This window comes from Strongylocentrotus purpuratus, unplaced genomic scaffold (genome assembly GCF_000002235.5).
Source record: "Strongylocentrotus purpuratus isolate Spur 01 unplaced genomic scaffold, Spur_5.0 spur5_scaffold_3, whole genome shotgun sequence".
NCBI classification, from domain to species: domain Eukaryota; kingdom Metazoa; phylum Echinodermata; class Echinoidea; order Camarodonta; family Strongylocentrotidae; genus Strongylocentrotus; species Strongylocentrotus purpuratus.
In genome coordinates, this window is record NW_022145609.1 from 38,851,034 (window position 1) to 38,866,058 (window position 15,025).

The 15,025-nt window shown below is 38.3% G+C and overlaps 1 protein-coding gene across 2 annotated transcripts in view; it reads right to left on the reverse strand.

Annotated features, from left to right (window-relative positions):
• The window catches only part of LOC586739 (E3 ubiquitin-protein ligase UHRF1), a 41,146-nt gene that overhangs the window by 5,117 nt on the left and 21,004 nt on the right, over window positions 1–15,025 (reverse strand). Inside the window, exons 5-15 of one of the 2 annotated variants that reach the window (XM_030996473.1) lie at window positions 14,065–14,236; window positions 12,591–12,777; window positions 10,735–10,858; window positions 10,436–10,543; window positions 9,787–9,891; window positions 8,197–8,303; window positions 4,190–4,352; window positions 3,125–3,262; window positions 2,365–2,521; window positions 1,731–1,858; window positions 856–954 (exon numbers count right to left, since the gene is read on the reverse strand). In XM_030996473.1, coding sequence (XP_030852333.1) covers window positions 856–954; window positions 1,731–1,858; window positions 2,365–2,521; window positions 3,125–3,262; window positions 4,190–4,352; window positions 8,197–8,303; window positions 9,787–9,891; window positions 10,436–10,543; window positions 10,735–10,858; window positions 12,591–12,777; window positions 14,065–14,236 — 1,488 coding nt within the window. Of the gene's footprint in view, window positions 1–855; window positions 955–1,730; window positions 1,862–2,364; window positions 2,522–3,124; window positions 3,263–4,189; window positions 4,353–8,196; window positions 8,304–9,786; window positions 9,892–10,435; window positions 10,544–10,734; window positions 10,859–12,590; window positions 12,778–14,064; window positions 14,237–15,025 lie in introns of both variants that reach the window. The other variant, XM_030996472.1, reaches the window with a different exon arrangement.

Genomic DNA, 15,025 nt, shown 5'->3' on the forward strand with positions numbered 1-15,025 from the left:
CTTTGAACTCGTGACCCCAAAATCTAATCAGTTCATCGGCTCTGCAAGATACATACATGACCAAAGTTTGGCAGGAATCCATCAATCGGTTCTTCAGATAACGCGATCACGAGAACGGGACGTACGGACGGACGGACGTACGGACGGACGTACGGACGGACGGACGTACGGACGGACAACCCGAAAACATGATGCCTCCGGCACCACCTTCGGTGGCGGAGGCATAAAAAATAAATGAAAGTCAAAACCAGCACGAATTTGCACATATGGGACTATGAACAGTAAAATAACTATACCACAGGACATTTCCACACATCTTACCAACAATTTTATCTTGCATTGTTGACATGAAGATGCAAATAAACTTCCTAAAACAACATTTGCCAATAGATCTTGATCTAAGTTCGTGCCAATGCATTGCAAAAGTAAAGGAAGGGACCGTTTAACGGAGCTGCCGCGAAGCATCCATCCGAAGTCGCGATTTTGTTTTCCATTTCATGCACTTTCGCATTACACCGTACATTGTGGTAGGGGTATATATCGGACATCAAATCTGCCTGCGATCACTTTTTTAGCTAAACTTCCAGTAAATTATAAGAATATTAATGAATTTGGTATCAGTTTGTAAAAAAAAAATAGTGTTTTACGATAAAATTACGATTTTTCCTCTTTGAAATGTCAAAGTTGGGGTGCAGCCTATGCGGCGCTGCGGCCTTATCGCCGGCAAATACGGTACTCAACCGCAAAACAGAAGAATATTAGCACTCCTTTTTGTGCAATGGAATCATCCAAATGCGTTACTTCTGTGTACAACAGGACTCTTCCACTTTACAACAAGAGGGGTGGTTGTCTTACCTTGCAGAGGTTGTGTGAGCATGGTGTAGAGATGGGCTGATAGACGACTTCTTGACAACAGATACATGTAAACTCATCCTCCACAGCCGTGATGAATTTCTGAAGAATAAAACAAGGAAATTCTCTTATTTGCACATTTGTGAAATACCGGTAGCAAACATTGTGGTTTGATTAATACCAAGTACTCATGTAGTGGAGTGGTTTAAGCACTTGACTTGAAATTCAAACGTCGTGGTTAGATCCCCCACACAGCACTAGTGTACTTTGGCAAGGCATTAATCTACATTTGCCACTCAATACCCAAGAGAGAAATGGGGACCCAATAGGATGACGAAAGCATTTGCGTTAGTTATTGCCTAAGCCCTCACAGTGACCATATAGTGGGAATATTCCCCAGGGAGTGGAGATGGTGCATATTGTGCATGAACAAATCCAATGACCAGAGTAATAATATCTGTAAAGGGTTTAGAGACGGTATTCTGTATTAAGCACTATATAACTCCAGATTATGTTGTAAAATGGTGACTGGCTAGTATGCTCCTCGGTGGAATGAAAATGTGGAATTGTAATAGAATCCAATAAATGGGGTAAAAATCTACTGACAAGCACTTTGATCAGATGCCCTTTACTGGACTGTATCGAAGGAGTAGTAAGTCTATTTCACATTGAGATGCAGGTACACATTAGAATTAAGACCATACCATGGACTTAAACAAATACCAACTTATTTCAAATTGATCACATCAAACAGTTGTGCTGTGTCAAAGGTAGAAAGTGCAAACATTTTGGTCACACCAATATTTTCATTTGCAAGAGACCTTTGTACCGGGAGGCGATATAGAGATGAATGCTACCGATAGAAACAAACCCATTACCTTTCCACTGTTACACTCTTCGATGATGGACTTCCACTGAGACTTGTTCTGTTCGTCTTCATCAATCATCTTCCGTGTCTCTTTGCTCAGCTCAAACTTGGGCTTCTTCGGTGTTGGCTTTTGGGGTTCTTCTGAAAGAAAGCGTAAAGGCATGTAAGGCTCGAAAGAAAATGGGGGATTAGCTTCCCTGATGAACTTGAGGAAATCGCAAGAATGGGTTCAAGAAATCCTTGAAAACCTCTATTTTGTACCACTTAATGATTGCTTTTTTTTTAATCTCTTGTTTAATGATAAAACTATGTTCACTCTGCTACTCACCATCACTTAGGTCTTCTCAGTGCATATGTCACATACATTGCAGAAGCTAAAATATCATTTTCTCTTCAGAGCATCCCTATTTTAAAACATATTTTCATTTTCTAAACTCAGTTTAAATGTAAATTCAGGTACCGTTCCATTTGAAATGCTTAATCCCCTACCACTATAAATGAAGATTACATGAATCATGTTTCCTGAAATGCGAAACTCTGCAAAACCTTTACTAAGATTAAAACCTCCTACTGTATATCCCAACTAAATGCAAAATGTACGATACCCTACTAACTTTCATGGAGATTAAATTGAGCTATCATACCTTCTCTTTGCCTCTTCTTTCCTTTGCCCTTCTTTGATTTCTTTCCCTCCTCCTCCTCCTCTTCGTCATCTTCTGATAACCCTCTCTTCTCCTTCTCCTTCTCCTTCTCCTTCGCTGCTTCCTTGGCTGCCATCACCTCAAGGTAACCATCGGGGTACTGCAAAATAAAAGAAAAGGACAGCGAAATAGATATAGTGGAGATGGAGCTACACTGAATGAATTGAAGGCAATCTTATCGTCTGGGCTTTTCAGGTGGCATCCCTGCCCTGAATATGTGCTTTGAGCGCAGCATGTACAAAGGTTCTAATGTACTAAATGATTAATTCTGTCAAACATTGACCGACATTCTCTGAGTCACTGACATGTTTTCTTTGAATCTAATGAAACTAGGAGTTGAACTTTCAAAGGATTCCTTTCCGACCCCCCCCCCCCTCCCCTCCCCTCTCAAATCCACATCTACCATGTGACATATCCCTCAGTGCCTTCTAACCCAAGTCGTGTGCAACCTTTGAGTGACACTTACATGTAGTACTCCATCGTCATGCCAACATCTGACAAACATCAAGAATTTGCATACACTTGCATACAACTGCTTTTCCTAAAGTGCGATCGGACTTCTTGAAAAGGGATCCCTCCAACCCCCACCCGCAATTAGAACAGTTTTGACTATTTGGAGATAAATTCCTTTTCCTTCAACACGTCGATCCCATCTCAGTCTCCTTATTCAAAAGGTCAAAGGGTAAAATAGTACTATGCTCACCTCGATCTCGAGTCCCAGTTCCTTGATCTTCTTCTTACCAGCCTTGCTCCAGGGGGCTGGGGAGGGGTCGTCTCTTCTGATCAGGTACCTCCATACCAGGAATCCACTCTTTCCTTTCTCAGGCCAGTACTTTACAATCTGTACAAACAGAAGACATATTTCCCATCAGTAACCCTTATGCTGTATTGCGAGACATCTTTCTTATTATTTAGATATTAAAGGGATTGGGTATCGTTGTCTCGGATTCTGAAATAAAATCCTGGATTTAGCTCATGCTGCAATCTTAATTGTAAACCTTTAGGTCAGTCAGAAATCCCATGACGTTTACAAGCCGATCACCCATCTGATTATCAAAGAAGGTATTTATGACTGGAGTTCGAAATTTCAAAAACCGTTTTCCCAACGCCTTTTATAACACTACAATCTATTGGGGGAAAAGAGTATGGTGAAACCTGTCACTTTTTTTAAACTTTTTTGAGGCACTTCATGATCATTTTGAAGCGCAATTATTTTAGGGCTTCAATATTACACCATATCACAGAAACGGATAACACGTAGGGCCATGCATCTCAGATTTGGCATTGTTAAACAATGCCTTTACAGGTAAAGACCAGTTATGGTCATGCGATTGCGTTGTGAAAGAAACATTGTGGAATCGATCAGAAAAGGTTGATCATCTAGCAAATAAGTATTGGTGTGTATTGCAAGGTTCTGGAATCATCAAAATGATAAGAAATATGGCCCAGTCTTCGTAAAGTTACAAGCACTGTACACAGAAAGATGTATATGGGACTATACGCACACGTGTGCCACACATGCATTTATCTCTCACAGAACATGTAGATAAACTAATTTTCCAAATAAATTGAATAGTAGGCGGTTTCCCAGCAAAATTGTTATCATGTATTAGTCAAAACATATTCTTTCACATGATTGGTAATAAGAGCTTCCATTTCATTTTTTAAAATTGGGGCGTTTCCAATACTGGTCTTTACCTTTAATGTAATAATTTTGTTTTAAAGACACAAGCATTCTTAAAAGTGCACCACAGAACACTACACTTACCTTGTAAATACCATCGTATCTGTTTCCATCTTCTGGTGCATACTTGGAGTGTTTGCGACCTTTGGCATTCCGAACAACCCTTACAGGCTTGCCGGCCTTCCAATCCTTGGCTTCGTTTCCTTTGACCTTGTCAGTGGGGGCGTTGCAATTACGTGCAAGGGCCCTGCAAATGAAAAGTTTCGAGAGATAGACATTGAAAAAGAGTACACCATCTTCAAAGTATAGTTTATAAATGAAGAGCTTAATTCCAAAAGGAGCTAAATCCACTTTTGATAAAAATTGAGTTATTGATATCGGAACATTGTTCACTTATGCAAGGGTCACTCTGTGGCCTGGACCCACCCTCCTCAGAGGTCGCCAAATATCGACGTCGACTCGACGCCTAAGCCTGACCCTGACCTATTTGTTGTTGTAGTGAAGTCCTAACGTTCGTTTTTCTTCATTGGGTGAAGCTTTACTATACAAATTGATGAAATGTGTGAAGCTTTGACGAGTAATTTGTTTTTTCTGGTGATGTGACATCGAATCCAATCGGTCGCCTTGTTTGTTCAGGTGATGTGACATCGAAGCCACTACCGGTCGCGTCGAAAATATGTCGAAATCATGTCGAAATCGTGCGTTTCAAAACAACTATTTAATTTTTATTCCGGTCACTCATGCACTCGCATGATTCATCAAAACCGTTTAGCATTTCTCGCTCCGGTTAACCGTTATTTGCATACATTTTGGAATGTGCTAATAGCCGATGATAAAGATAATCAAAGAAACCGCAGTGTAATATTACACCCTGGCCGCTGCGCGCTAGCTTTCTGGCAGCAGTTATCCCCATGAATGAATTTGTAAACAATAAAACAACCAGCCCCCTTCTCTCTTTTCTCACCCTCTTTATTCCCTTCTCTCTGCAATGTGTTCATCGCTCATGTACCTTTTCTTATTACTGCACTCTCAGCTCACAACTTTCTAAATGTTTACACATTCGATGGTCAGTTCCTCTCACATCCCTTCTCCCCCGAGTCTCTCTCTCTCTCTTTCAATATTAATATCCATCCCTTGCCGACTCGCCCCCTAAAATAATGTTCATATATAAATAAAATACAAAAATATTGATAACAATAATAATTGAAGTTTTAGAAATATCAATCAACAAAGTCTTGGATATTATTTGTGAGTAATTTAAGTTTTTGATCATTCTTCAATTCAGCCGATTAACACAGCCACCCTTTCTTACTTTGATCTTCACTCATGTCCCTGCCTCGTCCATGCTAGGGACATGCAGGGACATGCTAGCCCATATGCATGCTCTCTCAGTCACACACACATGTACACACAAACCTCCGGCGCCCAAATACACTGTACATACACACAGATGGAGAGCTCATGCTTGTCACATGCACACATGTGGGCGTGGCTTCTTGACCTCCCACTGAACTGGGTACGGTGAAAGCACGCGCGGTCACCAACCTGTAATTTATGCTGGTATCAAACTCCACCCACATAGCTAGAGAACCTTCCTGATTGGTCACTAACTTGGATCAGCTCATTGCAGGGTGTGTCTTGGGTGTGTGTGATACACACTTCCACATAATTTCATATGGCAATGATACATGCAGGGAGCTCTCTCCCTGACCATGTGCAAACATTGCATTGCAAAGGCATATATAAACACGTCACAGATCAGCTATCTTCACAGAGTAACTTTGCAAGGTTAATCATGATATCAAATTCAGATGAGGAATAATAAGACATGTTTTATGTTGTTTATTACTGGTCTCTGTTTATCAGGATGACCCAATTTGTGCCATAGTCCGGGGCTGGGAATGCTCAGCCCGACAGTCTGAAGACCAGCAGGGTTCCGAGCTACAGCACTATTAAAAATACTGTATTTTCACTTTTTCAGATTATTATTAAACGGTTAAACGAAACCGCCCGTATACTTTTAACGGTTAACCGTTTAGCACAAAAACCGTAATGACTCAGGCTTAGGTGAAACAGTGGTGAAGCTTGAACTATGCAAATGGCCAGTATGGTGAAACAGTGGTGAAGCTTAAGACCGGCCGAAAACTTACAAAAGTGAAGCCTCACCTATGGAAAACTGACACAAGTGAAGCCTCACCTATGTAAAACTGACAAAAGTGAAGCATCACCTATGCAAATAATTCAAAGGGTGAAGCCTGGACTAACACATTTGCTGATAAGAGTGATGCTTTGCCTTTGTTTTTTGTAAAGCACATGAAGTGATGGTGAAACCCTGAGGTTACAAATAATTGGCTCAGGTGAAGAAAGGTGATGACCTGAGGAGGGTGGGTCCAGGCCACAGAGTGACCCTTGCATTAAGTACCTGTATTTCAACAAAATTATTTACCTAAGTTGTAGGAGCAATTATGAAAAATGCACCTTCTAATATCACTTTTCTATAGATGCCTGTACAAAATCGGTAAACATTTCCTTTTTTCTCTTAAGTTACAAAAATGGATTTAGCTACCTTTGGAATTAAACTCTTCAAATACAGGAAAAGACAAATGACGATAGGGAAGAGAACAATAGCTTGATAGTTGTTTTTAAGTAAAAACAGAACTTTGTAGATCAACATGCAACACAGGCTAAGCTGCATGTTCCTAAAACACGCTGGACCTGGTAACATCTAATTCAAACACTTCACCATCCCAAAGCATCCCATGGGCGGCGAGTTGGCTCAGTTGGTAAAGCATCTGCCTGTCAAACCAACGATCCCGGGTTCGACTCCCACCCAGGCGGATGACTGAAGCCTGCATTGTGTGTTAACGTGCCCCTTCCCTTGTTCATAGACGCAGGTTATGTTAAAGTGGAAAACACTCCATCCCTCGGATAGGACGTTACATGGAGGCCCTGTGTAGAGAAGAGTCACTACCTTCGCACGTTAAGAACCCACTGCACTATTCGTATAAGATTAGGGGGAAACCCCGGTGTAGTGGTCCACCTTCACACACCCCCAGTATAGTACGATAATACTCTGTTAAGAGGTCTGTACTCGAAAGGAAGAAGAAGAAAGTTTACAAAATGTTGAGCACATCAACAGATATTACACATTTTTAATCACAGAATCTGAATACTATGTCTACGTCCTTTCTAGATATTAACATCATATCCTCTTTTCTCCTCCCCTTCATGCACTCTAACAAAGAGAAGGATCACGTGACTTACAAAGAGAAGGATCATGTGACTTACAAAGAGAAGGGTCATGTGACTTTAATCCTTAAAGTTACTTTATAACAGTCTAGTGTTGCCACGATTAGATTACTGCTCTGTTGTATGGTTGAACAGATTTCATTCTCATACAACTAAGCTGCAAAAAATTCAAAAGAGGGCCGCAAGAATAATATTGAACAAGACATATAACACACCGTCGGCTGATTTGTTCACAAGTCTTAAATGGATGACACTAGACAAGCGGTTTGAGTTAAGTCGCGTTATGATGATATATAAATGCGTTCATAACTTAGCACCTTCTTACCTTCAGGTAGGCTTAATCAATCCAAATAATGTACATGAGCATCATACAAGGCAAATAGACAGTGGATGTTTATGTGTGCCTAGATTTCACATTGATTGTTATGAGTGTAGCCCAATTGTTTCTTCCATATTTGAATGGAATAAGCTAGATAATTTGATGAGAACGGCTTCCTCTCTCAATTCAATTAAGACATTGTTTAAACAAAGTTGTAATTTGTGAATGGCTCAGCCGAACATACATTACGTGCATGTTCTGTAATATTAACATGACTTATTCACATTACTGTTTACTAGGTTAATGATATATGTTTATTTTGCAAATGAGTATTATTTTTTAAAACTGTTTTGTATAAACGTTATAAACGATGTAAATATGTTCATGTTCATTCAGGGCCCCATGGAAGACCACTACTTGTTGGTGAATGGGCTACCCTGTCAAAAGATTAGAAATAAATAAATAAATAAATAAAACTTACAAAGATCATGTGACTTACAAAGAGAAGGGTCATGTGACTTACATATTCATCTTGGCAAGTTTTTGGTCATGTGACTGCTCGGCCGTTCGCTTGTTGCCTGACAAGTCTCTTCCTCCGCTCCCTGTGTAGTAGAACTCATCTCCGTTATCCTGGTTAAGATTGAAGAAGAACAGAAGACAGGGTTTGAAATAAGAAGTTAAAAGAAATTCTAGAGATAGAATACAAGTAGTACTGTTTATACACACTTTGAAGACTTTCAATTTGTTTGTCCGCAATCACAAAATCTTTCACCCAAGTTATCTACATTATTTTTAGGCTCCACTGCTGGCACTGTATGACATATCATCTGTTACTAGCCAAACAGGTGTTAACTTTATAATAAGACCCATTATATAATCCCTAGTGGCTCTCAGCAGAGAATATAGGTCTTTTTCATCAGCCTGAGTTGGCCAAATAGCCCACTCTTTTGTGATTGGGGAAATTAGCCTGAAGTTAATCGAGAAATAAGCTTGTGAAATTTGCTTATTATTTGCGCATAGTGCGTTTCTTCAGGCTTGTGAAGACGAACCACAAATAGCTGGCTATTTTGCAAACTAGCCCAAGATATCTTGGGAAGATTTCGAGAGCAAATAGCTTGCTGTTTCATGATCTGGCTAATTTCCTGGATCAGAAATAGCGGGCTAGCTGGCCAACTCAGGCTGATGGGGACTGGCCTTTTGTGACTAGTCTATACAATCAATACTGTGTTTTCATGGATAAATAAATTTCATTGTTTATTTCATTTGTTACAGCATAATAGATAATTGAACAGAATGACGATTAACACCTTGTGCTCATCATTGGACTAAATTAAAATAGGTCAAACTTAACTCACCCCAAGGCATCGACCAGATACACGCTTTTTTTTATGATGACATAAGAGATTTTAATGGATTTGATCTGAATTATGAATTGAATTGGTCTGAATCATAAATTGAAGTTAATCTCAATTGTGAATTTAATTTAATCTGAATTATGAATTGAATTTAATCCAAATTATGAATTTAATTTAATCCGAATTATGAATTGAATTTAACTACTTAGTCTGAATTATGAATCAAATTTTAGTCTGCATGGTGAACTATCGCATTTTGTGTTACCTATGTTCAAGTCAAATGTTCTATTCTGTATCCATCTGTATCTTATTGATGTTTATAATCCGTAATCTTGTACTGACATACAAACGAAACAAATTTCCAATCATTGGACAATAAAATTTGAATATTGAATATTGTACTACGCCTCACATTTCTCTATGTCATAACACACAGAGCGAAGTGAATATGGTCAGGACCATTGTTCCACAAGGTTGCCATTCGTTTACACATAAAAAAACAGACACGTTTTTTTACAGCTATTTACCGCATCATATCTGAACGAGCCTTTATGTAGAGGTGTCATGGTCAAGTGGATATGTCACTGGTCCGCGGTTCAAGTCCTGCCACAGCACTAATGTTAATTCCTTGAAATGCTAGAGCGCCGTGCTAAAGGCAGGGTAATAATTTCCGCTTTGGAAGCACATAGAGACATTATAAATGGTCTATACAAGAACTGAATATTATTATTATCATTATGAGTATGAGCGAAACTCACCAGATCATCTTCATATCCACCTGCCAGCACGATAGAGTATGCCCCTTCAATCTCTCGACCATGTATACCGGCAACATGGGGTCGATGAACTCCAGCCTCACTAACCTGAAAAATTAACAATATCGACACATATAACTAAATTTCCTTGGTCGTAGTGAGAAAAAAGATTGATAATATAAAGCAAGAAATATTTCATTGAGGCAATTTGTTCCCATTAATGTACAGATTAGTCATGTGTAGACAATAACAAATATTCTCCATTTTCCCTTTCTCCTATATTTTTTTAACAAAATAGCAATATATCTCGAGTCTACATACATAAACATAAATAAATATTTATAATGCATAATGCATGTATGTATTTTTAAATGCCATTTATGTATTTTTGAATATGTATGTTTAAAAAACGTATATAAATATATACATTATGATCTTTAGATAATATTTTTTCCTTCAATGATAAATTGATCAATAAATGTAAATTCTATAGATTTGAGACCATGACTTGTACGTCCCTTGAGGGACCAATACCAGTAAATGGTAAAAAAAAAAACGTCCTGCCATTGTTAAGTCCAACTTAAAGTTGATCTTAGTCTTTGTGAAACACCCCCCAGGCTCTCAAAAGCAGGCTATATATACACAAACTTACCTGAACCCTGAACCTCCATAGCTGTCCTACATGGATACCTGGGACAGCACCAAAATGATTGGGTGGGACTATTGTGCAAACCTTGCTCCTACCCTGGCAAGCCATACCCTAAAACAATCAACGAAAGAAACAGAAATGCTCATTATTTCTGCAAATGGAGGTCATTGATAATATTGATAAAACAGTACTGATATTCATCGCAGAGTAGTTACACAGATATTGCACTGAGCAGGATATTTGTCAAGATAAATTTAGAGGGATGCCAAACTCAAGTTTTGACCTGTGAACTTTGACCTTACCTTTCCCCAATCTCTCTGAGAGGTCGATGTTGCTGATGCCATCTTGGATTTCTTCTTGCTAGCCTTGAGCTTCTGTCCGGCCATGACGACTTCTGATGCATCATTTTTGCACAGAGGGCAGTACCTGGCAAAAAAAAAAATACAAATTTGTTTTTGTTAAATAAAACAATAATTACAAAGTTTGTTTATGGTTAATTCCATAAATTAGTGACCCACTTTGTGACATTTTTGGTGTCCCTGTCAATAAGGAACCCACACATATTTAAATAGTGGAGTATGATTGTTAAGTGATTCTAGGTATGGGGATGTACTATTATGCTTGGAAATCACTTTACAATCTCACTTCACTATTTGAGTCTTTACTCAGAGACACAAATATGTGTGGGTTCCTTGTGCAACAGGGACACCAAAAATGTCACAAAGTGGGTCCCTAATTTATGGAATTAACCATATCACATCAATGTTTTTATTTCTGCCCTACAGACCAAAATTCTTTCTCATCAGCCCTAACATCATGTAGACCATCATTCTTACATACAAAGCAATACCTAGAAAAAGATATGAAAGCAATGTTGTCCCTGTTCTAAAGATGTCAATCAAACATTCATGCAAATACAAGAGTCTCAAGTTACCCTGAAATATTTCAGTGATTTTCTAGCAGTTAACTTGCAGTGTAAATAACGTATGTTTTAAAATCAATCTTTTTCTTTTCTTCAAGCAAATCAATTATCATAAAATGTTGCAATAGGATCCAAAAGTAGTCTTTTTAATCTTCTGTAGGAGCTGAAACTTGGCTTAGTAAGTATGATGTATACAGCTGGATCTCAATTTTACATAAAACTTGTGAAGAGAAAAGCTAAAAGAAAGTCCATGTTTAAGAACCTCCCTGGAAAAGGAACTTTACTTTAGCTCATGTTTTTTCTTCTATTTCATCCATGGCTGTCCTGAAGGATGGCAGATTAATAGATTCAAGTCCAGGACGTGGTTACTTCTTTCCCTAAAACTATTTTTCTTTCAAGCATGACCATCAAGCATGACAACAGTATAATATTCCCCAATAACAGGACCTATGCAAATAATTGGATGCTTGTCAAAAATTTCTCGCTAAATGATCCTTTTAGGTCTTTCCCATTTTGAACAGTTTTAATGCATCTATTACTTCATTATTTTATGTATGATCATCATGTTTTTAAATGTCGGAAGATAAATAAATTAACATTGACATATTGAAAATTGAACTTGGTTGCGCAAGAATGAATCAGAATATATGACGGCATGCAACAATTTACATAACAGTGTGAGTAACAGGTTTTTTCCTCTCCAACAATCGTAACAAATACATGTATTTTGAGAAAAAGCAAGAAAGCAGGGCATCTTTTCACAACTATGAGTACAAGTTCACCAACATTCCATGAAATATGAAGTTATTTGATACATATTTTCTTTGGATTTCAATGAACATGTATGTTTCTGTGAGTCACCGTACCGGTGTAATATCCGCCAGAAAGAGAGCTTCAAGCAGAGACGGGGCTCTTGATCATTCTGCCAATAGTCTGATAACGACTTACACTTTTGTGATTTTTCACTTGCCACAAATATTATTGAAAAGCAGGTGTAATGGCTCAGTGGTAGAGCAGGGGTCTCGTAACCGGGAGATCCTGGGTTCGAAACCAAGTCGATGTGCTACTGTCCAAGTCCTTCGGGAAGGATTTAAAGCTGTCAGTCCTCTGGTTGCCTACTTACAAGCATACTTATGCTTTTTTTTTAGCAATAATGTTAAACAAACGAACAAACAAACATAAACAAACAAAATAAGCAAGCCTGCTCCATCACCTCAAGGTGACCTTGTAGCTTACCATTCATCGACATCAGGTATGGACTCCATGGGCGGGTCCAGGCAGTAGATATGGAACGGCATGTCACACTCGTCACACAGCAACGTCTTGTCATCATCCTCCTTGTTGCCGCACATGTGACATGCGCAGTGCTTGCACTTCCTTCGAGGGTTGTCTTTGCAGTGTGCGCAGTTTGGCGTTGTGGTTCCTGAAACAAACATAAAAGGTGAATTGAATTATGACATAAATTAATAAGGAGATGTTAAATTTGATTGTTGCATTTGGTGCGTTCTAATCTGAACATTAGGGAAAAGGAACTTAAAGGGATTGGGTATCTTTGTCTCGGATTCTGAAACAAAATCGTGTATTTAGCTCATGCTGCAATGATAGTTACAAACCTTTAGGTCAGCTAGGAACCCCATGACTTTTACAAGCCGAACACCTGTCTGATTATCAAGATATTTACAATTGGAAATCAAAATTTCAAAATGTCGTTTTCCTAACAGTTTTTATAACACTACAGTCTATTGGGAAAATGAGTATGGTAAAACCGGTCACTCAAAGACTCTATACTTTTTTGAGGCACTTCATGATCATTTTGAAGTGCAATTTCTTTAGGGCTTCAGTATTACACCATATCACAGACAGTGATAACAGATAGGGCCATGCATCTAAGACTTAACATTGTTAAACGATGCCTTTAACTATAGAGAGAAGAGCTAGTACCTGACCTTAAAACATACTATATATATTTCCTACTTCATCTTTATCACATGGCTAGGTAATTCTAAACAGTGCTATTTAATCATGTCAATGTAGCGTAATAATTTGTGTTGTTTTAGTTTACTTTATTTTAGTTAAGAATGTTATATTTTTGTGATAGTAATACATGTATGTACAGCGCCATGAGCGTCAGAGCCTGGTGGATACCGGCGCTATATAAATATCCATATTATTTATTATTTTATCATATAGTATAAGAACACTACTTCAGTTTGAAACCAAGATTTACCACATTAAAAGGTAATTTTCACATGAAGTTTAGCACTTAGTTCATTTCCTCGTTAGAGGTTTACATCAACAATTCTAGATCAAATATAACTGACAATGAGGGGGTGGGGCACTACAAAATCATTAGCTAATGACTCGTTTTTATCCTTTATCTACGTCGGCAATTTGACCAGGGAAAAAGGGAATCTTTAAAGATTTTGAAGAGAGGATCTTTACTTTTGACGGGAGTTACCTCTGCTAATCTACATCTGCAATATGACCAGAGAAAAGGGGAATCTTTAAAGATTTTCAAGAGAGGATCTTTACTTTTGATGGGAGTTCCCTCTCCTAATCTACATCTGCAATTTGACCAGGGAAAAAAGGGAATCTTAAAAGATTTTGAAGAGAGGATCTTTACTTTTGACGGCAGTTCCCTCTAATCTACATCAGCAATTTGACCAGAGAAAAGGGGAATCTTTAAAGATTTTCAAGAGAGGATCTTTACTTTTGACGGGAGTTCCCTCTGCTTCTAACGTGGCGGCGTCACATGTCGACTCTCCAACCTTCTCAGTCTTGAAGATCTCCTCTGTCAGACGGACCTTGCAATCCTTCAGGACATCACCGCTCGGGCCAAGGAGGATGTCCCCCGCCAACTCCTTGTACGACCTTGTCTCTTTCTACAATACAAAACAAACGTACAAAAAAGAATAAAGACATCACTTTGTACGTCCTGTTCTCTCTCTCACGACGAGAAAAGACTGTAAGATCATGGACTACCACTTCACGTCCTGGGGGGTGTTTCACAAAGATCCTAAGTAGAACTTACTGTAACTCTAAGTTGGACTTTAAAATTATGGAGAGCCATTTGTAGCCTTAAAATGAAATATATTCAAAAGCAGAAATTGAAGTATTTTAGACTTTTCATAAATTCCACATCAAGAACAAGAAATATCCTTAATTGATAATAGAAAATATGACAGACTGAATCAATATTTTATGCCTTTTAAAATAACTTTTACAAAATATTTTCAAAGATGCTAATAGCTTCCCATGCTTGTGAAGTCCAACTTAGGATCTTTTTCCCACATCATTAAAAAAAGATTCCTCTAAGATCAAGAAGTTAAGACATCCTCCTTACACTACAAACAAATACAATTGACAATTTAAGAAAAGACTGAAACAACATGGTCTACCACTGAACGTCCTGATTCTTTCATTTTGCCTGGTAATCTTTTCCACATCATTAAAAATGTTCCTCTAAGAACATAAATTTCCCTGTACCATTAGGATCAAGAAGTTAGCACATCCTCCTTGAAATACACCACAAACAAATACAATCGACAATTAATGTCAGCATTATCATATCCTTATTTGCCTCTGCCTATATCAACAAAAACATTTGGATCCTCTACCTATCTGATGCTAGTCCTTCTAAACTTCATTTTTCAAACCATATTACGTAATAG